General features: G+C 46.0%; 2 protein-coding genes across 11 annotated transcripts in view; one reads left to right on the forward strand and one right to left on the reverse strand.

Annotated features, from left to right (window-relative positions):
- Positions 1-1,873: 1,873 nt before the first annotated feature.
- LOC103740458 (cytochrome b-c1 complex subunit 9) lies at positions 1,874-4,285 on the reverse strand. Of its 2 annotated transcripts, XM_008841075.3 has the most exons (3): positions 4,090-4,285; positions 3,798-3,851; positions 1,874-2,114 (listed from the first exon to the last, which is right to left on the reverse strand). In XM_008841075.3, exons 1-3 carry the CDS (start codon positions 4,237-4,239, stop codon positions 2,070-2,072), a joined length of 249 nt encoding a protein of 82 aa, XP_008839297.1. In that variant the 5' UTR covers positions 4,240-4,285; the 3' UTR covers positions 1,874-2,069. The 2 variants fall into 2 exon arrangements, with proteins under 2 accessions (XP_008839297.1, XP_008839298.1); XM_008841076.2 differs by lacking the exon at positions 3,798-3,851 and having other exon boundaries at positions 4,090-4,280.
- A 251-nt stretch (positions 4,286-4,536) lies between these two features.
- Positions 4,537-27,092, forward strand: part of Zmat5 (zinc finger matrin-type 5) — a 31,449-nt gene continuing 8,893 nt past the window's right edge. The window contains exons 1-6 of one of the 9 annotated variants that reach the window (XM_017800124.2): positions 4,661-4,784; positions 10,129-10,341; positions 10,473-10,525; positions 13,008-13,118; positions 19,532-19,682; positions 26,378-26,440. In XM_017800124.2, the coding sequence (XP_017655613.1) occupies positions 19,556-19,682; positions 26,378-26,440 (190 nt within the window). In that variant the 5' untranslated portion in view covers positions 4,661-4,784; positions 10,129-10,341; positions 10,473-10,525; positions 13,008-13,118; positions 19,532-19,555. Of the gene's footprint in view, positions 4,785-10,128; positions 10,342-10,472; positions 10,526-13,007; positions 13,119-19,531; positions 19,683-26,377; positions 26,441-27,092 lie in introns of all 9 variants that reach the window. The other 8 variants (XM_008841080.3, XM_029567342.1, XM_017800122.2 and 5 more) reach the window with 8 other exon arrangements.

Raw genomic sequence — 27,092 nt, forward strand, 5'->3', positions numbered from 1 at the left:
CTACAGCAATAGTATGACCTCATCTTAACTAATTACATCTTCAAAGCCCCTATTTCCAAATAAAGTCATATTCTGAAGTTTGAGGTAGACATAGGGGGCATATTCAATCTAGAACAGGTAAAAATGATTAGTGTTCAGTTCTTATTGAAAGCAAACACACACACGCACAGTTACAAGCATACTGGTGACAAATATAGGGACCCTTAACTGCAGGCTAACTTTTGGATATAGTGCAGGTTGAGCTGAACTTGAGTCTGGGCCTCATCTGAAGCTTTGTCATGCAGTGTAGAATGACACAGAACTCTTCAAAAATGCCTGTTTTAGCCAGGAGTGGTGGTGGTGCACCTTTAATCCCAGCTCTCAGGAAGCAGAAGCAGGTGGATTTCTGTGAGTTTGAGGCCAGCCTGGTCTACATTCGAGTTCCAGCCCAGCTGGAGCTACAGGGAGACCGTCTCAAAAAGACCAAAAAAAAAAAAAAAAAAAAAAGCCTATTTTGTTTAGCAGCATATTCTTATATTTGGTAAAAAGCAGTGTGTGCCAATCGTCTACCTCCAGAATTAGTGGCACTGACAATGCTCAGATCTTTTTTTACCCCGCCTTTGAGGTAAGGTCTTACTATGTAGTCCAGGGTGACCTTAAACTTGTAATCCTCCTGCCTCAGCTTCCACCTGGCTGAAATCATCCCTAAATGTCTCAATTAGCCTCTGCTTTTCAGGTGCTGACTTGACCCTTAGAACTGTAGTCGACAGAACATAATTTCTCTAAGCCAACTTTCTAAGGACTGCCCTCAGAGAGACAAACTGGGTAATTTCTAGAGTCTCTCCTACCTCAGCATGGATTTCTTCATCAGAAGAGATTTAGGATGATCTTGCTCTGCCTAGATGAATCAGAGCAGGCTCTAGGAGAACAAGTGCAGGCAAGTCACTTACCTTTCCAGGCTAGGTGGCTTCTCCATCTACAAAATGGGATTGTTCTACAATTGTTCTGTGCTTCTGATAGCTTCCTGCTGCCATCCCAGGCAGAATGTGCTGTTTCCAAGGCTTTAGCCTCAGCACCAGCTTCCTTTTCCCCTCTTGCCCACTTCCAGACTAATGGCTGCACTGCTATCACAGTGAGGTTGATCCTGTCCTGTTTACTTCCCACCTTCAACCCTATTTAGCCACCCAGGACTTCTGGTTCCCCAAACACAACAAATGTTGGCCTTGAAACCTGCTACTTCCTCTGCCTTGCTTCCAATGCCTGACCTAAGTGGCTCAGTTTTATTACCTCCAGGTTACTTCTATCACCCCCATTTTATAGATAAGGAATCTGAAATTCAACAAGGTCAGATGATGATCTTGGTCCACACAGTTAAACAATACTGGACTGAGGAATTAAATTCACAACTAAGCAGTCTGCTAAAAGGACCCTGTCACAATGGAACACTGGCAGGAGGCTGTGGCCCTGAGAGGCATGGAAAGTTACCAAAAGTCATTCAGCAAATTAAAAGGCAGAAGATATACCAAAACCCAAGACAGGGATTGGGTCAAGACTCCTAAACCAGGATTTCTTTCTAGCTGGGGGCCATAGTGCTTCCCCATGGCCAAGAAACTAATCTCTGTAGAATTAGCTAGGCATGGTAGCTTTTAATTCCAGCACTGGGGAAGCAGGAGCAGGCAGATCTCTCTGAGTTCCAGGCCAACTAAGGCTACATAGTGAAACTCTTGTCTCAAAATAATAAAAGAATGGAATTAATGGTTTAGAAGCCAAAGTTAAAGTAACTTCTCCAATTTAGGCTAATGTGTTAGAATCAGAATTCTTTGGAAGTTATGACATGTTGTCAACTGACAAGCACCGATCAGGCAGTTAATAAAGTGCCCAATGCAAAAGCAGGTCTCAGGAATAATTTACATTTATTTACTGATCACTTTAGTCAAACGCAGTTAGAGTGTTTCAGGCGGAGCCATTTCTTGCTAATAGTTACAGGTGGTTCGTGAAGAGTAACTTCAGACTTCTCTTCAGGTTGAGGCCCCAGCTCCAGGCGACACTTGGCAGGTGGATCTGCTCCCTCGGGCCCTCAGGGGGAGGATCTACTCCTTGTTCTCATACTTGTGCTTTATATGTTTCCACAGCTTCTGCATTTAAAATATAACAGTGAACTGTAACCTTTGCCCTCAAATTTTACAGCTACTCTCACTACCCAAAGAAAGGAAGCGTGAGAGAAACCAATGTCAAGTTCTAATTAAAAATGTACACTGGGGCTGGGCATGGTGGCACACACCTTTAATCCCAGCACTCGGGAGGCAGAGGCAGATCTCTGTGAGTTCAAAGCCAGCCTGGTCTACAAAGTGAGTTCCAGGCCAGATGGGGCTACAGGGAGACCCTGTCTCAAAAAGACCAAAAAAAAAAAAGGACACTGATGGGGCTAGAGAGATGGCTCAGTGGTTAAGAACACTGGCTGCTCTTGCAGAGGACTGGGGTTTGGTTCCCAGGACCCATATGGCAGCCAACAACCACCTGTAACTCCAGCTCCAGGGAATCTAGAATCCAATGCCCTCTTCTGACCTTGGTGGGCATTGCACACATGTGGTGCACTTACATACGTGCAGGCAAAATACTCATTAAAAAAAAAACTTAAAAATTAAAAAAAAATTTTTACAGTTGTGGTGGGCAGAATGGAAACAACACCAGGCTTAATGAACAATACTGACATTTATAAAACATTCATACTTTAAAGCCAGGTATTAATACCTGTAATCCTAAGTACTCAAGAGTCTCTCAAACCAGGAATTACATCTGTAATCCCAGTACTTGGGAGGGAGTCTGAGGCAGGAAGATCAAGAGTTCAAGATCAGCCTGGGCTACATAGTAAGACCCTATCTCCAAAAACCAACTAATCAACCAATCAAATGAACAAATACTCTCTTAATCATGTGAAGTAAGTGGGAAGGGATAATCCTACTTTACAAGAAATTAAGGTAAAGATCAAAGGAATGGTCTCAACCTCCCATTTATTAAGAAACAGAGCCTAGATATCTGGGTTCTTTAACTCACAAGAATTACTCAAGAGGTAGGGGAATGTACAGTTCTCAAATATTTCACATTGAGCCACTTCCTTAGACCTAAAATGACTACAATTCTTATCTCTAAAAAGCATAGGAAAATGGGTGGGTGAGCATAATCAGTGGAAACTGCTTAGAAAACATGGGAGTGGCAACACTTTCATTTCATTATAGGCAGGAAGGTGTCCTGGCCACAGAGCTTTGCTTTCCTGGGTTATCCAGTCAAACAACCTTGAATTCAAAACAAGTGAGTGGTAGAACAGGGCAGGTCATCTGTACAGCCACAATCTCATGAAATAAAACATGCACAGAACCTAGCATGGTGAGTGGAAAGATCTCCATTTCCTACTTTATGCTTCAACATTCTTCCAGGACATGCAGCAAATGCTGTTTTTCACAATATCCTCTACTACGCATGGTGGCACCTTATCTGTATTCCTGGCGGTAGTTACTGCTATGATTTCTATTTCACAGGTGAGACTGAAGCTCAAGAAGGTTACACAACTTATTCAACTTAATACCACGGTTATTAAGTAGCAAGTTCCAGTATTCCCAGCCAGGGCTCGAGATTTCTGAGCTACCACTCTTAACCATCAGCCCCAAACTGCCTGTGTGGGAGGCCTTGGAAATGAAACAGCAATTTTTTAAAGGTCAGCCACATTGACTACGGATATGTCCTTTAAACGACTGTGGCCTGCTCAGATCTACCCTTGAAACCATCAGCGGAAACAGAGGTCGGAGTTCCAGCCAACTAACCGGGTGGTTCGGACGCAGTTGGTCTTTTGCAGTCTCAGGTTTTAGCTTTCGTCTCTGCAAACGAGTAAGTGGGTATGTGTGGCGAGACTTAGCAATACTCCCAAGGCCTGCAATGTGGGAGCTACCGACCTCGTGTAAAGTTTTAGGACTCACATCAGGTTAAAGCGGAGTGTCTCGAGACAAAAGACACAGTTCACCACGGTTAAGGGTAGACTGAATTCCGTCCCACCTCCCCTCCCACTGTCACGCCTCAGGCGGGCCCAAGGACAGGATGGCCCAGGCCCTCCCTCACCCCCTCGTTGATGTGCTCGTAGATCGCGTCTGCGCCTTGATCGAAGGCACGCTCGAAGAAAAGAGCGCCCACCACGATGGTGAGGGAGAAGGTGGAAGTCCTGCGGAACAGCAGAGAGTAGAGACGCGCAGTGATCGTTGGCGCCGCCATATTCCCTCACTCCCAAACTCGCGCCCCTGCGCCTGCGCCGACCTCGCGCTCCAAAAAGCTTCGAGGCGCAATGTTTTATGGGATTTGTAGTTCCTTTGTAGCTCAGTGTTGAACGTTTTGAACCCAGAAGTTAACTGATAGCCTGCATTGGAGGACAGAATCTAATCATATTCAGGTTCATACAGCTAAAGTTTGATAAAATTTATTACCACGTTTTTCCTTTTCAATCGTTGATTGCTGTCTGAATATTTTGAACTACAACTCCCAAAAGTCCTCTGGCTTTCTCCCATCTTCCCGCGCTCTGTCTTGTCTTAGCTTCCCGCCTTCTTGGCTACATTACGAGGGACTACGACTCCCAGCAGGCAGAGCACTACGCGAGGGCGCTGGAGGAGGAGCCCGGAGCCGTCCAGCCCCGCGGAACCAGGTATCTTTGAAGGGACGTCGAGGGGCGAGTTCTGGGCTGCTTTCTCTTCACTGAAAGACGAGATCTTTGTTCTAGATCCGCGCGTCCTGCCATCTTTCTGGCATAGAGAATGGGAAGAGAGGTGAAGGGATCTGGGTTTCTGTAACCCCAGCTTGTCCCTCTGCCCCATCTCCTGTACCTACCCCTGCTTGGAGGTGGCAAAAGTCGAGACGTAGGGACCTTAACCCTCAACCACCCGCCACCCTCGGGTGTGTTTCCGCCCCAACCCCGATTCCCGCGCCTGGCCTTTGAAGCCAAGAATACTGGCCTCGAAGGCAAGCGACTTGGGAGCAAAAAGCATGCAACAAATGTTTTTCTGAGCGCTTCCTCTCGGCCTTGCACTCAGTAGGGTCCTTAGTAGGGTGAAAAGTCCTCCGGTGGGGAGGTCCAGTGCTGCAGCAAACTAGCACTAAGTAAACAAGAAGTCTAAATGCTTGGAGGGATCGGTGGTGCTGTTTAAGCCTGGATAGCCACTGTGAGGATGACACTTAACCGAGAGCTGATTATATAGTAGCAGATGGTAACATTCATGCAAAGCCTTTGAGGCTCTTGCAGTGCTTAAGAAAAATAAGTGTAGAATCTGAAGAGGGCCTGGGTCAGCTCAAGTCTGGCCTTGTAACCCATAGTAAGGAGTTATTTTTTTCCTAATTGCACTAGGAAGTTACTGAGGGGTTTTAAACGGCGGTGAGATCCAATTTACATTTTTAAAAAATATTTTTATTTAATATGTATGAGTGTATTGCCTGCATGTATGTAAGTGCACCCGCATCATGCAATGCCTGATGCAGCGGAGGTCAGAAGGTGTTAGATTCTCCTGGAACTGGAGTTAAGGACGGTTCATAGCTGCCATGTGGGTGCTGGGAATCGAACCTGGGTCCTCTGCAAGATCAGTCAGTGCTCTTAACCACTGAACCACCTCTCCAGCCCCCCAATTTATATTTTAATGTTACCTTTCTGGCTGCTCAGTGGAGAGTGGACTGAAGAGGGGAAGTTACTGAGCTGGGTGACTTTCAGGAGGATGGTGAGTTAGAGTAGTGGCCAGATTTGGCATCCATTTTGGGCTTTAGGGCAGACAGAACAAGCTAACAGGTGTGTACAAGAAAGTGGAATAAAGAACTAGAGGTAAAATCAAATTTTGACTTCAACTTAAAATCAGAATTGATTTTTTTTTTTGCTTGTTTTTGTTTATTTTGAGACAAAGTTTCATACTTGCTCTGATGGGTCTGAAACTGACCACATAGACCAAACTGACCTCAAACTCATGGTGATCCTCCTGAGTGCTGAAATTAGAGACATACTCTACCATGCCTGGCCTGAAATTCCGTTTTATGTGAACCACCCCTTAGATGAAGTGGAAATGTCCAGGGCCAGGGCAAATGGGGATATGATTCTAGAGTATAGAGAAGAGGTCTGAGACTGGGGTAAGAATCTTCCAGATATAGGTAGCATTTGAAACCAAGGACTGAAAACTAGGCATGACGGTACAGCACTAGGGAGGTGGAAGCAGTAGGAACAGAAGTTCAAGATTATCATTGGCTACATAGAGACGCTGTGTTTAAAGTAATTAAATAATTCAATTAAACCAAGGATGATCTCTGACTGTGATTTTGATCATTTCTGATTCTTTGGACCTTATTTTAAATATCCTGTTAAGAACAACAGAGAAAGTGTGAAATGGACAACACTGAGGATGAGTTGGCCTCACTATGGTTACTACCTACAAAGCATCCTGGTATCCTTTTGAAGTAGGAAGTTGTGAGCTTGCAGGGAATGACTACTTACTTAGGTTTTAGTAATCTCCTGCAATAGACCTATGACACACAAATTTGGCTGAAGGCATGTTCAGAGGAAAGGGAATCATTTCATGTTTGATGAGTAGGGATGATCACAGGGAGATAAAGGTGTGGCTTATTTGTTTTTGTTTTGTTTTTTGGTCTTTTTGAGACAAGGTCTCTTTGTAGCCTCAGTTGGCCTGGAACTTGCTCTGTAGACCAGGCTGGCCTCGAACTCAGAGATCCACCTGCCTCTGCCTCCTCCCAAGGACTGGAATTAAAGGTGTGTGTCACCACACCCAGCTTAAATATTTTATTTTTTTTAATTTACGTATGAGTGTATTGCCTGCATGTATGTAAGTGCATCCATGTCATACAATACCTGAGAAGGTCAGAAGAGGGGCATCAGATTCCCCTGGAACTGGAGTTAAGGATGGTTGTTAGCTGCCTTGTGGGTGCTGGGAATCGAACCTGGGTCCTCTGGCTCTTAACTACCGGGCCATCTCTCCAGCCCCAGGTATGGCTTATTTTGTTTGGTTTTATTTATTATTTATTGAGACAGGGTCAGTTTCACTATGTATCCCTGGCTTGTCTGGAACTTGCTATGTAGACCAGGCTGACCTTACAAAAATATGTCTTCCTCTTTCTCTTAAGTGCTGGGATTAAAGGCTTACTTATGTCACCATGCCCAGCTTGGCTTATTATTTAATCTTTCAAGTTAAAATTCTCATTTTGTATTAAAAAAATTTAAAAACCTGAAACCCAATTGTTGAGTCAGGGCAGGCATAGTGGTGCTTATCTTTAGTTCCAGAATTCTGGGAGGCTGAGGCAGAAATATTGAAAGTTGAGGTCAGCCCTGGGCTATCAAGTGTCTAAAAGGGAGAAAAAAAATCTTTCAATATTCTACACAAAGATTTAGGAAAGTAAAAAAAATGACATTAACTTTTCTTTTGATTGATGTTTAAACTCAAATTGAACAAACTAAATTCCTCCAGACACTCAGCCCTACTTATAGTTTAATTATATTCTCTCAAACATTTAACTTCATTTACAATTTTAATATATTTGATTTTCTTTTTAAGTACTTTGGATGCATAACCTAACAAGCTAAATTTCCCCAAGGATACTTAGTTACTAGAAAATTTAATTAATTAAGTTTATGCTGAATTTAAATTTCTTGCAAATAATTTAATACTTTTATATTTGGCATATATTCATTGTCCATAGTGATGGTTTCATAAAGACATTTTCATACAAGTTGATTATGTACCTTGAGCTCTTCCCCCTCTTGCTATTTCCATTCAGTCCCCCGACAGCCTTCCTGTCGTATATGATTTTATGCATCTATGTAAAATGTAGAGTCCACAGATAAGAAGAAACATGATAGTTGTTTTTCTGAGTCTGACTTATTTTTTTTTATATGATGACCTCCAGGTACATCCATTTCCTGTAAATCACGTAATTTTGTTCTTTATAGTTGGATAAAATTCCATTGTGTATATATATCACATTTTCTTTATCCATTTATCTGTCGATGGACACCTAGGCTGACTCCATAACTTGGCTCTTGTAAATAGTATGGTAATAATCATATGTGCAGGTGTCCTGATATGTTGATTTAAGTCCTTCAAGTATATATATGCCCAAGAGTGGTATAACTGCTTCATATGGTAGTTGTATTTTAGTTTTGTGAGAAACTTCCATACTGATTGCCATAGTGGCTAGAATAGTATACATTCCTACCAGCAGTGCTTTTTTTATTTTATTATTATTATTATTATTATTATTATTATTATTGGTCTTTTTGAGACAGGGTTTTCCTGTAGCCCTAGCTGATCTGGAACTCACTATGTAGACCAGACACCAGGCTGACCTTGAACTCAGAGATATACCTGCCTCTGCCTCCATAGACCAGGCTGGCCTCAAACTCACAAAACTCCACCTGCCTCTGCCTCCCAAGTGTTGGGATTAAAGGCATGCACTACCACACCAGGCTATGTAGCATTTTTTTTAAGCACCCTGAATCATTCTAATACACAGTGTTTCTAATCATTGCTAACTAATCTCTCAACCTAAAATCATAAGTCTGATGTCAATTACTGACATATATTTTATCAGTTACTTGACTGATAATCACAATGCTTATCTGTCAGATTTTTAGTACATCAAATTCTTTTTAATGTTAAGGATGCTTTTTTTTTTTTTTTTTGGTCTTTTTGAGACAGGATCTTCCTATAGCCCCAGCCATCATAGAACTCGCTATGTAGACCAGGCTGACCTTGAATTCACAGAGATCTGCCTGCTTCTGCCTCCCAAGAGCTGGAATTAAAGGCGTGCGCCACCGGCCTGGCTTAAGATTGCTTTTAAATACCCAGTTACATGGGTTTGTTTAGTTTTTTTTTTTTGTTTTGGTTCTGAGACATGATTTGGCTGTTATAGTCCAGGCAGACTTGGAAGTTGAACTCTTCCTGTCTCAGCTTCCTGAGTGCTGTGGTTAATAGGTATGTGTCATGTTGCCTGGCTTTATACTGGTTATTGCTAAGGACAGATATGCATTGTGAGTCTGATTTATTCTTCTGCCTCTTTTCAATTCTAAACTCTTGGGATATAAAAAGACACTTGTTCAGTAAGCAAAACTTTTTTTTCCCACTCTAAATTGTGCTTTGCATCAGTTGGGGCTACCATTTCAGTTTGCTGAGGTATTCATAACCAGGCTGATTTCTGACTGGAACATGAGTCCAGCAGTCTTGTGTTTAGTCAGAATGATTGTTCCCACAAGGCTACCTTTAGGATTCAGGGTGAAATTTATTCCTCCAGATTTTATATTTTAGGGGCAACTAGACTTAATGGTTAAAATATAACTTTCTAGGTCCCCTTCTGGATCAGAATTTCTAAGACTTTCAGGAGGCATTTGGAGGGAGAGAGTACTAGTGAGGGAACCCAGAACCACTGTGCTAGGCAAGTGCTTCTCTACTGAGCTCCGCTCTCTGTTGCAGGAGACCTTTTTATTTCTTTTCTTTTTTATTTGTGTGTGTGTGTGTGTGAGGGTGATGTATGTTATACATGCATGCCATGGTACACATGAGGCCAGAGAACAACTTTGTGGTCTGTTCGCTACTTTTTTGTTTGTTTTTTTTTGGGGGGGGGTTGATGTTTTTGAGACAGGCTCTCCTCTCCCCAGCTGGCCTGAACTCACTATATAGACCAGATTGGCCTTGAACTCAGTAAAGATCTGCTTGCCTTTGCCTCCTGAGTGCAGGGATTAAAGACGTGTGCCACCACATCTGTCTTGTTCTCTACCTTCTTTCTACCTTTATGTGGGTTCTGGGGATTGAACTCAGGTTGTCAGACTTTCATGGCAAGCACCTGTACCCAATGAGCCCTCTTGCCAGCTTAAGACTTCATTTTCTGCAAGGTTTCAACCTAGAGCCATGGGAAATTTTGAACTGGGCTGAGTTTAGAAGGGTTGATCTAAGGTATTATACAGGCCAAAGTTGGATGAGCAAAGGGTTTTGTCCACAAGTGAGGAAGTGAGGTATGATTTGGGCAGCAGGGTCAGTGGTGAAATAGGAGGAGGAGGAGGCAGGGGCTGTTTGGAGTCTGCTATTTAGTTCAGGAACCTCCTTCAGACTAATTTTGTTTCTCCTGTGTTAGGCCTCCCGAGACCTGTAACCAACTGATGAGAAAATGTGTCTCCAGCTTGTGGTCCCTGGAGCCCAGCCAGAATCAGGCTCGGCCAACCTTCATTTGGGGCTTCCTAGGCCAGGTTTGGTTAGAATCAGGGTTTGCCTTGTCACTCACTAGACAGGAGCTGAAGGACATGTCTACTCTGTCCCTTTCAACCTCTACCTGAGCAGAGTTATCCAGGTGAGCTGCGTTCTTAGAACCATCTATGGCAGCTTCCTGAGGGGGAAAGGGTTATCTTGTCTGACAGCTTGCTCTCTCTTCTCCCCCTCCCCTCTTTCCTCTCTTCCCTCTCCTGCCTCCCCCCTCCCCAGCCCTCATCTTGGGATTAAATCAAGAACCTCACCTAGAGCCTCACACATGCTAGGTAAGTACTCTATTACTGAGCCACATCGCAGTTCCCTTTTTTAAAAAACAATGGTTTGTCAGGCATGGTGGCGCATGCCTTTAGTCCCAGCACTCGGGAGGCAGAGGCAGATCTCTATGAGTTCAAGGCCAGCCTAGTCTACATAGTGAGTTCCAGGCCAGCTGGGGCTACAGGGAGACCCTGTCTCAAAAAGGCAAAAAACAAAACAAAACAAAAAATGATGGTTTCTCACTCTGTAGCCTTGGTTGGCCTGGAACACACACCCAGCTCAGGTCCTACTTTTTTGTTTTAAGAGTTTTCTACTAAATGTAGAAAATTCTTGGGAAAATAGCAAAACACAAAATGAAAAATAAAATCTATAGAATCCTGTTATCCAGGTATAACCACAGAAAATACTTGTCCTAGTCTTTATGTGTGTAATGGAGGAGGAGCCTTTTACCTTGAGAATGGTATTCTGTTGTACATATGCTTGTAATAATAAGCCATTGTTCATTTAATGACAGAGTAAACATTTGTCCAAGAATTTTCTTGGACTTTATTTGTATTTTTATTATTTTATGTTTTGAGACAAGGTCTCATGTATCTCAGACTAGCCTCAAATTCATTCATAGCCAAGGCCAACCTTGAGCTCCTGATCCTCTTACCTACACATCCATCTCCCAAATGCTGGAATTACAAGCATGCACCTTTTTGGGGGTGTGAGATTATCTTGCTGTGTTACCCAGGCTGGCCTTAAATTGCTGGGTTCAAGTGATTATCTTAACCTCAGTCTCCCAAGCAGCTGGCATTATAGGCAGGTGCCACTGTGACCTGTGAGTTGATTTTTAGTGACTATATGATACCACCATTGGACTGTGGCTCACCCTATCCCTGCTTCTTGCCAACCATGGACTCTCTGTGGCCAGTTTTTTAGGGGGATGAAGATGAGGATAATAGAACTGATACAACAGGCTTTGTAAACTCTGCCATTGAGCCTCCATCCCTACCCCATATGTAACTCTGAGCAGCATGCCTGGCATGTGGCTAGCAGTGCATATTGCCAGCTGTTCCTGCTGTTGTACATCTAGATAGAGGTTTTAGGATCAGCTATACTGTAGTCTTGTATGGGAACAGATTCAGGATCCTTTATCTAAAAGGCCTGGGATCAGATATGTTTTGATTTCAAAGTTTTTCAGATTATGGATTATTTGCATAGATTTTACCAAGTGAGCTTCCTTAATCTGGAAATATGAATCTGACTTCTTGAGCATCATGTCAGGGCTCAAGGTTTTAGATTTTGAGCATTTTGGGTTTTAAGACTGGGTTACCCAATCTGTCCTACAACTTTGTCGTGAGCATTTTCTTGGAGGAATTCCCTGTTGAGTACAGGCACACTTTGGTACCCTAGAGCACAGTACTGTTATTTTGTGCTGTTGTAAGGACATATCTGTCATCCACCCCCAGGATATGTTCAGTGGACTTTCTTGTGAGATCAGAGACTGAGTGGTAAGGTGTGAATTCTGACCTGGGAGAGAAGTACTTGTCAGATGAGATGTTTGGCAGGTGAATGAATGGGTGAATAAATAAATGAGAAACTGAACCCTTAAGGGTGTGTGTGTGTGTGTGTGTGTGTGTGTGTGTGTAGATGTTGCATTAGAGGCTTATTTTGTATCTGTGACTATACAAATGATTTTTTTTATGTGTATGCGTGTATTGCCTGCATGTAGGTAAGTGCACCTGTGTCATGCAATGCCATTGGAGGACAGAAGAGATTGTTGGATCCCCTGGAACTGGAGTTACAGACAGTTGCTAGCTGCCATGTGGGTGCTGGGATTCAAATTTGGGTCTTCTGCAAGACCACTCAGTGTTCTTATCCTCTGAGCCATCTCTCCAGCCCCCAGTCACTGTTCTTAACCACTGTGCTATTTCTGCAGCCCCCACAAGCGATTTTTTTATGCAATTATTAGTTATCTATTGCTGCATAACAAATTACCCTAAAACTTAGTGACTTTTTTTTTGATGCAGGGTCTCACTATGTAGTCCTATCTAACCTGGAACTCCCTAATTAGACTTAGTCTGACCTCGAACTCACAGAGATCCACCTGCCTCTGCCTCTCAAGTGCTGGGTTTAAAGGCATGTATGCCTAGCTACAATGAACATTTATTATCTCATGCTATTTCTGAGGGTTAGGAATTTGGGAATGATTTACCTGGGTGGTTCTGGCTCAGAGTCACAAGAGATTACAATTAGGCTATTAGCTAGGGCATAGTCACCTGAGGCTGGCCCGGGCTGGAAGGTCAGTGGTTGGCTGTTGAGGGTTTGGAGGATAGGATTAGAAGTGATATTATGGTCTCAGATCCTGGTTGGGCTGCACAATCACACTGCTCACTGAGTAGCAACTAGCCACCCCAGTCCACATGATTAGAGAGACAGCAGGATGGAGGCTGAGTTATAAGTTGTCCTTGGAAGTGATATACCATCATTTCTGCTCTGTTCTCCTAGTCACACAGACCAATGCTGACACCCCGAGAGGGGACTGCACAAGTTGGAAAAAATCAGGAAAGAGGATCCCTGGGGGTCAGAGAGACTGGCTGCTCCTTCATCAAGTGGGCAGTAAGTACCAATGATGTGCTTGGTAAATACCAAGCACCCAGAGTATATGACTGAGTTCTCATAATTATCTTAGAAATAGTGTTATCACCCATCTTCCAGAGGAAGCACAGATGAAGTACACAGCCCAAGGGTAGCAGGGATGGAATTCAGACCTGGGCTGAGGAATTGCAGGTGCTTCTTATTGGTGTTTCCTTTCATGGTCATAGGACTGACTCAGAGTGTAGCCTGTTCCCACTGCCTAGTCTCCTACTATTTATTACTGGCCTGGAAAAGATCATTCAGTATTCTAAGTACACTTTCTACTGGAAGTGTGCCACTTTCTAACCATTGTAAAATTTAAAAATCCTAAGTTGAATCATCATAAGTCAGGAACTGTCTGTACTTAAGAAAAAAATAATGGCCAAGTGTTGCGATGCACTCCTTTAATCCCAGCACTTGGAAAACAGGCGAATCTCTGTGAGTTCAAGGCCAGCTGGAGCTACCGGGAGATCCTGTCTCAAATAGACTGAAAAAAAAAAAAAAAAGAAAGAAAGAAAAAAGAACTTGTGGGGGTCAGTCAGAGTAGTCTGTTTTTTACTTTGGGTAGGCTCTTGCCCTCTGTGTCCTTTAGCCTGTCATCTGCTACCTGAGTCCCGCATGGCTCTGAGGATATGGATAAGGGCTTGCTTCAATCCTGGCCCTGGCCCAGACCTGCTAAGTTAGAAATTGCTATGGGTGGGGCTCCAGTTGTCCTAAATTTCTGGGAATAAGATGATGTGCTTCACCCAGGGCAGGCAGGAGGCAAATACAGGAATAAGGTCAGGATGAGAGAGCTTTCTGGCTGCAGCCAAGCACCAAGGTATCTGAAGGGAGCATCTGCATACAAGGCCCACCTGCATTTCCTTGGCACTTCTGTTGGAGCAGGGTCCTGAGCAGGCAGGCAGTCTTGGGCCACCCCCACAGACTAGTTCTGATGCCATCAACTCCAGATGGCAGACATGGTGCTGGGATACTGCTGTGCTGTTTGTGGGCGTATAAGAAAGCCGTCCTCTGGCTGCAATTTACTGTTTACCTGGACTCTGGTGGTGCCATAATTAGAAGAAATGACAGGTGAGCTCGAGGGCAGCATGTGGTAAGCATAAGTCCAGGATAATTACAGTGCACATCCCAGTCCTTGGCCAAGGCTGAGCCATTGGCTTATTTTAGCCCTGTGCCAAAGCCACCTCCATCTCCATCTCCAAGATGCACACAGTGAGAGGAACCACACTGACAGAAGTGCAAATGTCTATTCTACCACAGCCTGGGGGATAGGGCAGTGAGATAGGAGGACAGTGGGCTCTGGAGTCCGTCTCTGGGGTGGTCCAGAGAATTGTCAGCCTCACAGTTCAGGATGAGATATTGTTATTGTCATTGTTATTGACACTAACAATAATGGTTGCCATTATTGTTAGCAGCTCTGCCAGCTATGAGCAGATCAAGAGTACTGGAAAGCATGTTCCTCATTAGCAGAATAGACCCCCACACTCAGAGGACCTCTGTGAGGGTGAAATAATGAAAGCAAGGGGCTGGAGAGATGGCTCAGTGGTTAAGAGCACTGGCTGCTCTTGCAGAGAACCCAAGTTCTCACATGGTGGCTAACAACCATCTGTAACTCCAGTCTAGGGGATCCGACACCCTCTTCTGACCTCCACAGGCACTGCACACATGTAGTACACTTACATACATGTAGGTAAAATACTCTTAACACAAAACAAAAATTAATTAATTAAATAAATAAAAAGAGTGAGAGTGAGGTGCCAGCATTCATGAATCAAATCTGAAGCCTTCTCTTCACCACACTCTACCCCTATCTCTTTTCTTCTCTCTCCTGCCTGGGTCAGGAGTGTCTAGTCATTTATTGAGCCTAGAGGACTGAAGTCTGGTTCAGTGAGACAGCTGGAAAGGATTAAGTTCTATGGCAGCTGCACAGCTGGGCAGGCCAGAGTGCCCACAAAAGTCAGATGTCCTGTTGTGAGGGCAGGGTACAGTGAGAGGCCTCCCTATAGGGCATGCTCCTAGCTTTGTGCACAGATTGGGGAAGGGGCCTAGGAGCCAATGGTGTCAAGCATAGAGAGTGAGGCCTCGGCCCTGCAGACCACTCCCATGTTCATTATGCAGGCAATCTATTCCTGTCTCTTGGGAACAGTGGTGGGACAGGCACAGCTCTTTGTTCTTAATGTGTCTGCGCTCTAGAAGGGGAGGGAGGCCCACAGAGAGTAACCCTGAATGTGAGGTGAGACACACTATGGGGAAGAACAGGTAAAAGAAAAAAAGGGGGGGGGGGCTGAGAAGCCTTTGGCATTGAATTTGGCTGCATTTTCAATCAGGTGGTCAGGGTGCATGCAAAAAGGATGAGAGATGAGTTTTGAGTGATGACAGTAACTACAGTCACACTGCCATTCTTGAGCAGTGCCTGTATGCCAGGTAGCATGAAGTGCTGTAGTTGGCCCTGTGTTTCTACGGGTTCTACATCTGTGGATTCAACTAAACTCTGATGGAAAATGCTCAGGGCAGGGTGTGTGTGTGTGCGTTCGTGTGCGCGCTGAATATATATGGATTTTTTTTTTTTGCTATTATTCCCTAAACAATACAATGCAACAACTGTTTCCATAACATTTACATTTACTGGGTATTATAAATACTCTAGAGATGATTTAAAGTATACAGGAGGATATGTGTGGGTTATATACAAATACTGTGACATTTTATATAAAGGATGAGCGGGGGAAGAGATATCCATGAGGGTCCCCACAAATACTGAAGGACCACTGAGCGACCTTGTGAGTCCTCAGCAGCTGTGGGATCCTGGTTTTATAGCTAAGGGCAGACTCAGGGACATGAAATAACTTTGTAGAGGTCACTAGTATTGGAATTCAGACCTGTGTGATTCCAGAGGGTGTCTCGTGGCCACAGGGTGCAAGCCCTGGTGTCTGGTGAAGTTCTGGGAAGCCAGTAGACACTGTTCAGCCATGAACTTAGTCCCTGGGAGTGGGTTGGTGGCACCACCTGTGTTCCTGGTGGCGGGGGAGTGGGATCAGATCATTCTGTTTTCTGGACAGTGCCTCACTCACACACTGCTGAGCATGCCCCCTTCAGAAGATGAGGATGAATCATGGTGGAGAAGACCAGCTTAGTCAGCACCCCATGCTGCTGTCTGGGCCCCATCCACAGACACTCCAGCTGTCCCTCCTCCCTCAGCTCAGGGCCAATGAGCCGCAGTGGTGCAGGGTGTGCCTTGTGCAAGGACTCCTGGCTGTGGCATGAGTGGAGCTGAACCCTAGCCAGCATTCTGCTAGCCAAGTGTGACAAAACACTGTACCTGGCTAGAAGGCAGCTCTCTCTCTCTCTCTCTCTCTCTCTCTCTCTCTCTCTCTCTCTCTCTCTCTCTCTCTTTCACTCACTACGCAGACCAGACTACGTAGACCAGGATGGCGTTGAACTCACAGAGATCACAGCCTCTGCCTTCTGAGTACTGGATTAAAGGCGTGCGCCACCTCATCTGACCTCTGCCCCATATCTTAAGGTGTACCCAAGCTCTGAGTGGGAGGTGGTTGAATCAGGAGCCTAGAACATGTTCCTGGAGAAGTCACCTTCCCAAAGGCCAGCTCCTGCCCAGGCATGGCTTTGGGGACGTGGCTGTGGGGTCAGGTCTGCGAAGGAGACAGAAAGTACTGAACCCCCACTGTTATACCCAGGCAGTGGCACTGTCATGCAGTGCAGGGGGTCTGGTGCTCTCTATGAGGCTGAGGCTCCAGTCCTACCTCTGCCTTTTGTGCTGTGGACTTTGAGCAGCTCCCGGACCCCCTCTTGACCTGTTTCCTCATCTGCAGGGTAAACTGGATGACACCATAGATCACTTGAGCACTGATGTCCAGTTTCTTGTCTAGGCCTCAGCTTTCTGGAGAACTGTAATAATGATGGTGTTAACAACCAGGATTTCATGAGGGCCTCTAGGGGCCTAATACTGTGCTCAGTGCAAACTTGAATGATCTGATGCTCACAGCAACTCACTAAGGGGTCCACTGTTAATATACCAGTCTTTCCTCTTTTTTTTGATCTTTTTGTAGCCCCAGCTGGCCTGAAACTCACTATGTATACCAGGCTGGCCTTGAACTCACAGAGATCTGCCTGCCTCTGCCTCCTGAGTGCTAGGATTAAAGACGTGCACCACCACACCTGGCTTAATATACCAGTCTTCATAGCAGGAAATTGAATCAGAAGTTAGATGATTACCTAGATCAGAGAGTTACAAAGCAGTAGTAGTACCTGGTTTGAAACTCTGACTTGGACTCTGGAACCCAGCTCCTTACTCCTTTTCCCACATGACCTCCTAGGCACTTGACCAGGTAATAACAGGTCTAGAGATCAGTGACTTCCCAGCAGTGACTGCTGGGTGAATGGCACTGTTGTGGGCACCTTCTCATATGACCAACAGATATGAGACCTGCAGAGGTCCTTAGAGATCATCTGTGGCTACCCTTCTACCCCTGCACAATGAGGCCTAAGAGGGCAAGAGATAGCCCCAGCTCTACCTGACAGCTGAAATTAGAAAGTGGGGTCCTGTAGACCTGTCCAGGATACCAAACATTTCCCGTGCCAAATGAGGGACAGCTAGGAGGGTATGGTGGACAGCTGTAGTCCTTAGCTGAGGCTAATAAGGGAGGTTTGTCCCCACGTGTGTGTGTGTGTGTGTGTGTTTAGAGAGAGAGAAAGAGAGAGAGATGAATAAACACAGCCGCCCATTTTGACTCATTATTTGGTTTCTAGTGTGGCTGGGTAGGCAGGCAGAGGGCATGAAGCCTTGATTTCCTAGTAAGCTATTGTTTGAGACAGTGTGACTATCTTTCCTACTCTCAGATCTGTCTGTCCTTACATGTATGACCCAGGGTAACTCACAGAACCCCTCTGACCCTCAGCTTCCTCTTTCATGTGTAGGTTTATAATACATACATTTTGGGCTTCAAAGGGGCCAGCATGGTCTTGTGAGTGTAGTGAATGACTAATAAAGTGCCATGAGTGTGGTTTGTTGAAGGAGATTTAAGTGGTTCAGAGTATGGACCTTCTGCCTGGATTCAAACCCAGTTCAGCTGCCTTCCAGTAGTGTGACCTTGACTAAACCACTTCAGTTCTTGGGACCTCAATGCTCTTATCCTGAAACATCTCCTAGGCCCTCCCTTGCAGGTCATGCTGAGGATTACATGAGGTGGTATACATAAAACTCTTAACCTAGTGCCAGTGCACAGCAGATGCTCAAACCATTAGCTTTAATAATATTTACTGAGTACTTTCTTGTATGCATTAGTGTTGGTTTCAATTAATCCTTTTCATTTGTGGTGCTGGGAATTGAACTTAGTGCCTCATGCATGCTAGGCAAGTACTTTGCCACTGAGCCACAGCCTAGCCTTAATAATCCATGTGCATTAGCATATTTATACCATTCTTGAAACAATAACTGGTTACTCAGACCCACCACCTCATATTCACACAGTGAAATAGAGGTGTAGAGGAAGAACAGTGACTTGCACAAGGTCACACAGCTGATTTCTAGTGCCATGTGTAGTTTGGTCCAGTTTGGTCTGCTGCAGCACCACTGTTCTGAGTCAGTCTCCCAGAGGAACAGCCTCTCCACTCCTCCTTTCCCCATTACTCTCCAGAGTCAGCAGCTCCTTGGAGCTTCAAGCTTCGTGAATGGCTTGGTTAAGCACTTGGCCATTAAACGTTCATCTCTTACAATTTCAATCCAATTCCTATAAGTTTATTGGCAAGACGGGGTGCATTAGAGCTGCCAAATTTAATATATCAAGTCCGCATGTCTGGGATGCGGTTTCTCGGCAGTAATGGGAGAAGAGAGGTTTTATACGTTTTCATTTGGAATGACTGGCTGTTCCTGATCCCATTACAGCCCCCGACTTAATGGCTGTGGTCTCTGTCTGCCTTAGGAGCAGTTTTCTCCACCAAACTGCTTGACTGCCTGGACCATCCAGGGCACTTATTTGTCTCTGCTTCTCTCCCCAGTCTACTTCCTGAGATGTGTTCCCCTATCTGCTTGCTCTGTGGATTGGGTCCCAGTTTCAGCCTTGTTTGCCAGGTGCTGTCAATCTGGGGCTTTGGTTGCTAGCCTGGGCAACCACCTTGTAACCCCAGGGAAATCATTTTCCTCCTCCTCTGGGACTCAGGAGTCTGCTCTGTAATATTAGGGGCTGCTCTGTGCTTAATTTTTGCAGGACCCTCTCCATGACTGGCTCTGGAAGGAAGTTCCTTGTGAAGCAGGCTCTTGGAAGGAAGCTGTGACTCAGGCCAGGCCCTCAAGGAGTACTCATCTGGGGGCCCTGTGCTTAGAGTTTTGACACATGAACTCCTTCAGTGGTCTGACCAAGTACTTTGTGGTTTTCCAGGCAGCCCACCTGGTGTAGGTGGCCATGGGGAAGAGATACTTCTGTGACTACTGTGACCGCTCCTTCCAGGACAACCTCCACAACCGAAAAAAGCATCTGAATGGGCTTCAGCACCTCAAAGCCAAGAAGGTGTGGTACGACATGTTTCGAGGTGGGTGGTTGCAGGCTTGGTGGCTGGCTCCTGGAGCCTGTGCTCTTATCATCAGACAAGGACCACTGTGCAGCAGTGGAAGTCTAGAATGGGACTTAAAAAAAAAAATTATGTGCCAGGTGTGGTGGCGCACACCTGTAGTCCCAGCACTTGGGAGGCAGAGGCAGGCGGATCTCTGTGAGTTCAAGGCCAGCCTGGTTTACATAGTGAGTTCCAGGACAGCTGGGGCTACAGGGAGACCCTGTCTCAAAAAGATAAAAAAAAAAAAATTATGTATTTTTTCTGTATGTTTGTTTGCCTCGGCTCATGTGGAGGTCAGAGGGCAACTACAGGAGTCAGTTCTCTCCTTCTACCATGTGGGTCCTAGAGTCTGAACTTAGGCTTGGAAGAAAGCACTTTTACCCACTGAGCCATCTAAAGAGAGGAAGAGTTGGACATGGTGGCACATGCCTGTAATGCCAGCACTCAGGAGGCAGAGGCAGGAGAGTTGCCATGAGTTCAAGCCCATCCTGGGCTATATAGTGACTTCTAGGCCTGCCTAAGTCACATAGTGAGACCCTGTCTCAAGAAAACCAAGGGCTGAGGATGTAGCTCAGGGATAGACTGTTTGCCTGGCAGGCAGAAGACCCTGCATTTGATCCCCAGCAGTGCAAGGCAGGAAGGCAGGAAAAGTAAAGAAAAAGTAGAGGGAGGGGTGGGCCAGGGTGGGAGTTCCTTTCCCCAGCACATTGACCAGATGCTCTGTGCTGTACCCAGCATAGACCACTTCAAGGATACTGTGGGCAGAAAGAACCATCTCTGAGGAGGTGGTGTTTGAGCCACAAGCTGAAAAATGGGGAGAAGTCAGTCACACCATTCTGGGCCCATGGGAGAGAAAAAGTGGGCTGTTTCAAGCAAAGCCCCAGGTACTGTGGGAGCAGAGGAAGAGGGTGCAGCCTCTGAGAGAACCACAGAGGGGCTAAAGCTGGCTATGGGCAGTGACTGGGATCCTCCAGGGCAGCCTTATAAAGAGTACTGCTGGGTGAGCTGGGGTGTGGAAAGCAGCTGTTCTGTGATGGTCTCAAGAGGGTGCTCATAGCTCAAATGCTAGATGGAAGGGAGAAAGGAGGGCACAGGAAGGACTTGCTGATGAGCTCAGGTGGGAAGCCTCCATCACAGGGCCTGTCCTGGTTGGTGTCCACAGACAGGAGCTGTGCCGAGCCAGCAGAAAAGTATAGGAGCTCGGCATTACGGCTGGGGTGGACCAGGATCTCCTGGAGTGAACTAGAGTAGTATAAGTGCACTCCAGGTTAGAAGCAGGCATCTAGGATAGGGCCCAGAGCTGGGAAATTAAAAACTGGGTCTTAGTAGCCAGGAATATAAGAGAAAAGCAGAGAAAGCTCACAAATGAGACAGCATTTATTGAGTGCTTGCTGCATGTCATATGCTGCCACAGTGTGCTGTTTCTTTCTCTGCGTGACACCATAAGATAGTGGAGTGGCCCTCAACTCTGGATGTACATTAAGGTCACCTAGGGACCTTTAAATAAAAACCACTCTGAGCTTGGTAGCTTAGTGGGGCTACTTGGGAAGCTGAAGCAAGAGGATCATTTGAGGCCAAGAGTTTCTTCATTTTGTTTTGTTTTGTTTTTGGTCTTTTTGAGACAGGGTCTCCCTGTAGCCCCAGCTGTCCTGGAACTCACTATGTAGACCAGGCTGGCCTTGAACTCACAAAAATCCACCTGCCTCTGCCTCCCGAGTGCTGGGATTAAAGGCATGCGCCACCACCCTCAGCTCATTTTGTTTTGTTTTTAAACAGGATCTCACTCTGTAGCCCAGGCTGACCAGAAACCTGGAATTCACTATGTAGCCCAGGCTGGCCTTGAGCTTGATTTGTAGACCAGGCTGGCCTCACTCTCACAAGGGATCTGCCTGCGCTCTGCCTCCCAAGAGCTGGGATTAAAGGTGTGCACCACCAAACCCTGCCCATGCTCCACAGTTTGAAGCCAACCTGGGTAACGCTGCAAGACTCCATCTCATTAAAAACAAGATACTGATCTCCAGATGCAGGTTGGGATGGTTGGGGACCAGCTATGGTTTTCTGATTTTGTTTTCACTGTACTGGAGATTGATCTAAGACCTTGCTGAAGCTGAATAGGCACTGAGGCACTGAACTTGAGCCCAGTCCTTTTTTACTTTTTATTTTGAGATAAGATCTCATTAAGTTTCCCAGACTTGCCTTGAACTTTCTCTGTAGCTCAGACAGGCCTTATACTTGCAATCCTCCTGCCTTAGCCTCTGGAGTAGCCTGGACCACCAAATCCAGTTTGGGTATAGTATTCTTTTTTTTTTTTTGGTCTTTTTGAGACAGGGTCTCCCTGTAGCCCCAGCTGTCCAGGAACTCACTATGTAGACCAGGCTGGCCTTGAACTCACAGAGATCCACCTGCCTCTGCCTCCCAAGTGCTGGGATTAAAGGTGTGTGCCACCACACCCGGTAGGTATAGTATTTTTAATTTATTTTACTTATTTTTATCTTATGTGTATGAGTGTATTGCCTGAATGTAGGTAAGTGCATCCATGTCGTGCCCGCCCCCCGGAGGACAGAAGAGGCTGTCAGATCCCCTGGAACTGGAGTTACAGACAGTTAGCTGCCATGTGGGTGCTGGGATTTGAACCTGGGTCTTCTGCAAGAACAGTGTTCTCATCCACTGAGCCATTGTGAATAGTATTTTTAAAACCACCAGGTGCTCCCATTTCAGGTGAGGAAACCAAGGCTCAGAGACTTGAGAGAGGGAGGTGGCTGGTCAGGCTATTCAACAGGAAGAGTTGCTAAGGTTATAGGGGTGGGTGAGGGTGACTGAGAGTGAAGGTAAATGGGGAATTTGGGAGCAGTGGGGTTCTTCAGAAACTTGGCATCAGCTGGGCCAAGATCATCTTGGCATTGGCTCCTAGTCCTAGGTCCTGGGTTCAGGAATGAGCAGCAGAAAGGTGAAATGGCAGATGCCATGAGCTCCTCCTCAGGGCTCCTCAGATCCATAGTCACATCCAGTCCTTAGGATAGCTCTATGAAGGAGGCTGATGGGCCAGGAGTCCTCACTTATAGATGATGACTTTAAAATCCAAACCACTGGGCTGCCTTTCTCAGGGTCTCCAGCTGCTGGGGGCTGAGGAGGCACACATGAGCTCTTTCTACTTCCTAGGGAGACTCCTGAGAGCAGCCTCCCTTCAGCTTATCCCAAGCATCTGCATAGACTCTGGGTGGCACTATGTGCACCACCAAGGGCACCAGTCAGCACTGTTCTGTTACCCCTACATCATGGCCTTAGACAAGTCTCTTGAGCCCTGAGAAGCTGTTGTGATGATCCATGGGCCATAGCCAGGACAAGCATGGACCCTGGAGATCAGCCTGAGTGTCAGCCCCACAGTGTTGCTCTCTGACAATGTGACCCTTATTTTGTCCTGTGTAGCACTTATCTCTCAGAGTGATGTGATGGGCTCAGTAGTCCCATGCTGTCACAGAAGAGTGTAATTAGGAATAATGTCCATGTCCCCAAAAGGATTGGCCTCAGGTCCTTTATCTCATGAGCTCACTTGTTCAGCTATTACTCAGTGAGTACTTAGCAGATCCTCTGTTCACAGCCAGCCTTTGAAGATTCAAAGATGGATAAAGTAGGGCTCTCCTTTTAAGTAGCTTTTCACCCACTTATTTATCACATCTATTTGGGGTGTGTTTGTGTGTGTGTGTGTGTGTGTGTGTGTGTGTGTGTGTAGGTGCCACAATGCATATGTGGAAGTCAGAGGACAACTTGAGGGAGTCAGTTCTCTTCTAACAACATGTGATCTCTAAGGATTGAACTCAGGTCACCATTCTCAGTGACAAGTCCCTTTACTTGCTGAGCCATCTTGCTGGCTGTGCACCTACTTAGAACAGTGCGTTTTGGGTAGATCTGACTTGTCCTGGCTCCCATGTTCTGCTGGCCTCTCCCTATTGGCCCTATCCACACTTTCCCTGTGTGTCCCTTCTGTGGACATGCCCTTCCTGCTGTCCTCCCCACATCAGGACAGTCTCCCCATCTCAGAACTCAACTCAGGCAGCAAATCCTCAGGGGTGCCTCCCTGTCCCCAGGGCCATGCCAGACAGTTCATCATTTACCACATGGATATCCATGTGGATTAGTGTAGCCATTGGACTGGAAGGAAGGACAGGCTTTCACTTGTTCTGCACTTAAATCCTCAGCCTGGCATGGTGCCTGGCACACAGGATGTGCTTAGTGAACGTTTGGGAGATGAATGGCTAAATGAGCAAATAATAATGGGGCACCAGGGGCAGCTGGTCATTTGGGAAGATGAAGCTTGAAGGACTGGCACTTTAGATCACAAGAAGCATTGCATATGCAATAGAGGGACAAAGCCTCAGAGCAGACCTGGGCTGTGAATTCTCAATCCTGGAGGCACTGAGGAGCTTTTAGCCATTGTGATACTCTCTAGATACTCTCCTTCTCCAAGGGATTAAAGCAGAATCTAAAAATATGTATATCTGTAATACTAGCACTTAAAAGGCTGAGGCATGGGGATAGAGAGTTTAAGGTAGCCAGAGCAACACAGTGAGTTCAAGGCTGTCCGGAGCTACGTAGTGAGACCCTGTCCCAAAGAAAAAAATAAAAGTAGAGCCTGAGAAGAATCAGGCCTGTAATCCCAATCCCAGTTTTTCAAGAGGCTGAAGCAGGAGGATCACAAGTTCAAGACCTGTCTGGACCTCAGAAAAACTGAGAGGAGTGGATCTAATTGGCCATGTGCTTTCACAGCTGCCCCATGCTTCCAAAGTGTGGTGGGGTGGAAAAGCACCAACTAGAGGCTGGGTAGCATACAATTCCTCTTCTACACTCAGTCATTCACCCAGGACCTCTTACCTGGGTCCCCCAGCTCAGGCCCTGCCTCCCTCCAGCCTCAGTGATACTAGGCTCAGGAGAATCCTGGGCAAAATCTGTATATCCTCTGTACTCTTCTTTCCTGAGAAGACAGGCTGGTCAGGCCATAGTCCCAGCTGGGTGGGCTGAATCTGACAAGCCCAATGCTGACAGATGGTTCCCTTCCCAGCCTGGTGGCCTCACCCTGGAATGAGTCTTCTGATAACCAGTGACCCCTGCCCTGTTGGCAACTAGCTGCCCTGCAAGGAAGCATCCCTGTTATGTTGTCCACTTACCCAGCCACCTAACAGTAGCCACATGAAAAGAGCAGGGCTCTAGACTTACACCATGGCTCAGGCTTGGTGCTGCTACTTCCTGACCATGTGCCCTTGGGCAGGTCGTTTCCCTGTCTTGAACTCAGTTTCTTCCCTCTGCAGAATGGGGGATGTTAGTATTGTACAGCAGGTTTATCAGGAGGAAATAAAAACCATGGCTGCTTTTGAGCATTCTTATAGGACTGGCTGCCCATTTGTATCATCTGGGGAACAGGATGCTGAGGCTGCACCCAATTCCAGAGGCTGATTTCATTATTATCATTTTCTTGATGATGCTAAGGTACCGCCAAGGTTGGCCCCCGCCTCTACCAAGGGCTTTCTATCTGTTGTCCTATTACATTTTTACAGCAGCCCTGCCAGGTAGGGACTTTCCTCCCACTTTTGTGGGGGAGAACCAGCCTTGGAACGATTTGAGTAGTCTGCCTGTGTTCATGTACAGCTAGACTCTGAAGCCTGTGATCTTTCTCTGCTCTAGCAGCTTCTAGGAAAGATATGGGCAGATGTCCAGTTCGGCCTCTCCCCTTGTAATTAGAATGGTCTCTAAGTTCAGGGGCCACCCTTGGGTGTCTTACTCACATTTTTTTTAAAAAGTTTTGAGACAGGATCTTGCTATGTGGCCTAGGCTGGCCTTTAACTCTCATACTCAAGTGATCCTCCCATGCCACCCTTGCGAGTAGGGTGTGCACCTACCAGGGACCATAGGTGTGCACCACCATGTTTGGCTTATTCACAGATTCTGACCAAGTGATACCTTGCCTACTAAGAAGAACACAATTTTAAAATCCTAACTGTATGATGAAAATAAAGAGAGGAGAAATTGGGGAAGGCCAGGGTTAAAGTGAGCATGATTGCTGAGAAGTCCTGTATGAGGCAGTGGCTGGTGTGGCTCTGAGCATCCACCACTGGTGTCAAGAAAAATAGAGTGAGAATTGCTACCTTGCTCTAGGAACCATTCCTGGACCCTGAGATGATACAGGGTAGGGGCATCAGGAGTTTTTTAAGCTTTTTATGTTTAAATATTGTGTGTCATTTAATGATGGGGATACATTGTGTAGACATCACAAACCAAGATAGCCATGACATCACTACACAAATTGACCTGTGGCCTGCCATGGACCCACGCATCTTTATGTGGCCTGTAACTGTACTTATATTCACAGGAAGTTAAGAAGACTGTACAAAGGTCCCATGGTGCTAGATTTTTAAAAATAAATCTTCCCATGTGAAGAGCCTGTAACCTCAAACCTAGCTCATGCTTTTAGCTGGTTCTGAGGGCAGGAGCTGTGGAGGTGGCCTCAGCTTGAATCCTTATGTGTAGCATCTCTACTCACTGTGGCCAACCCCCCCTTACCTCCTCCATTCATGGAGAACTCTCTTCTTTCCTTTTGACTCTGTGCAGCTGAAGTCCATGCCTCTGAGACTTCACCTCCCTTGGATGAGCCATCTGAACCCAGCCCATCTCTTTTCTTCCAGATGCAGCTGCCATCTTACTGGATGAACAGAACAAGCGACCCTGCAGGAAGTTCCTGCTGACAGGTCAGTGCTCTGCTTAACTCAGGTCCTCCGGGAACAGCTTGGCACCCTGTAGCTTCTTCCCCTAACCCCAGCCACCATCCTGAGTCACTTTGTAGCCTTTTTAGCTGACTAGTCAGTTAGATAGCCCTAAGAATTGGGCCTTGTGCTTTCCAGGGCCTGATTCTCACCTAGAGAGACCTTCAGACCCAGAATGTGGTTTTATTGGCTCACTTAGAATAAGCAAGCACTGGGGAATATGAGTCCACCCAGGGAACACTGATGAGGTCATAGAGTAGCTGACTGAGTTAGCCTGGGAGCTCCTTCCTAGCAGGCAGAGCCAGAGATAGGAACAGATCTAATGATCGAAAGTTCAGAATCAGAAGTACACATGCTAGGTATTTCTTTGACTGCTTAGTGCTTAGCTCATAAAAATAAAGATAGGGAGGCTGGAGAGATGGCTCAGCGGTTAAGAATACTGGTTGTTCTTGCAGAAGACCTGGGTTCAAATCCCAGCACCCATCTGGCAGCTAACAACTGTCCATAACTCCAGTTCTAGGGGATCTGACAGCCTCTTCTGTCCTCTGAGGGCATTGCACGACACAGGTACACATAAAAAATTAAAAAATAGCCAGGCGTGGTGGCGCACGCCTTTGATCCCAGCACTTGGGAGGCA

This window comes from Nannospalax galili, unplaced genomic scaffold (genome assembly GCF_000622305.1).
Source record: "Nannospalax galili isolate Female #2095 unplaced genomic scaffold, S.galili_v1.0 scaffold259, whole genome shotgun sequence".
In the NCBI taxonomy this organism is placed as follows: domain Eukaryota; kingdom Metazoa; phylum Chordata; class Mammalia; order Rodentia; family Spalacidae; genus Nannospalax; species Nannospalax galili.

Coding starts and splice junctions, on each gene's coding strand:
- LOC103740458 (XM_008841075.3), bottom strand. CDS start 4,239: ATGGCGGCGCCAACGATCACTGCGCGTCTCTACTCTCTGCTGTTCCGC. Junction 3,852..4,089: donor ACGAGCACATCAACGAGGGG/GTGAGGGAGGGC, acceptor ACTCGTTTGCAG/AGACGAAAGCTAAAACCTGA. Junction 2,115..3,797: donor AACTGCGTCCGAACCACCCG/GTTAGTTGGCTG, acceptor TTTTAAATGCAG/AAGCTGTGGAAACATATAAA.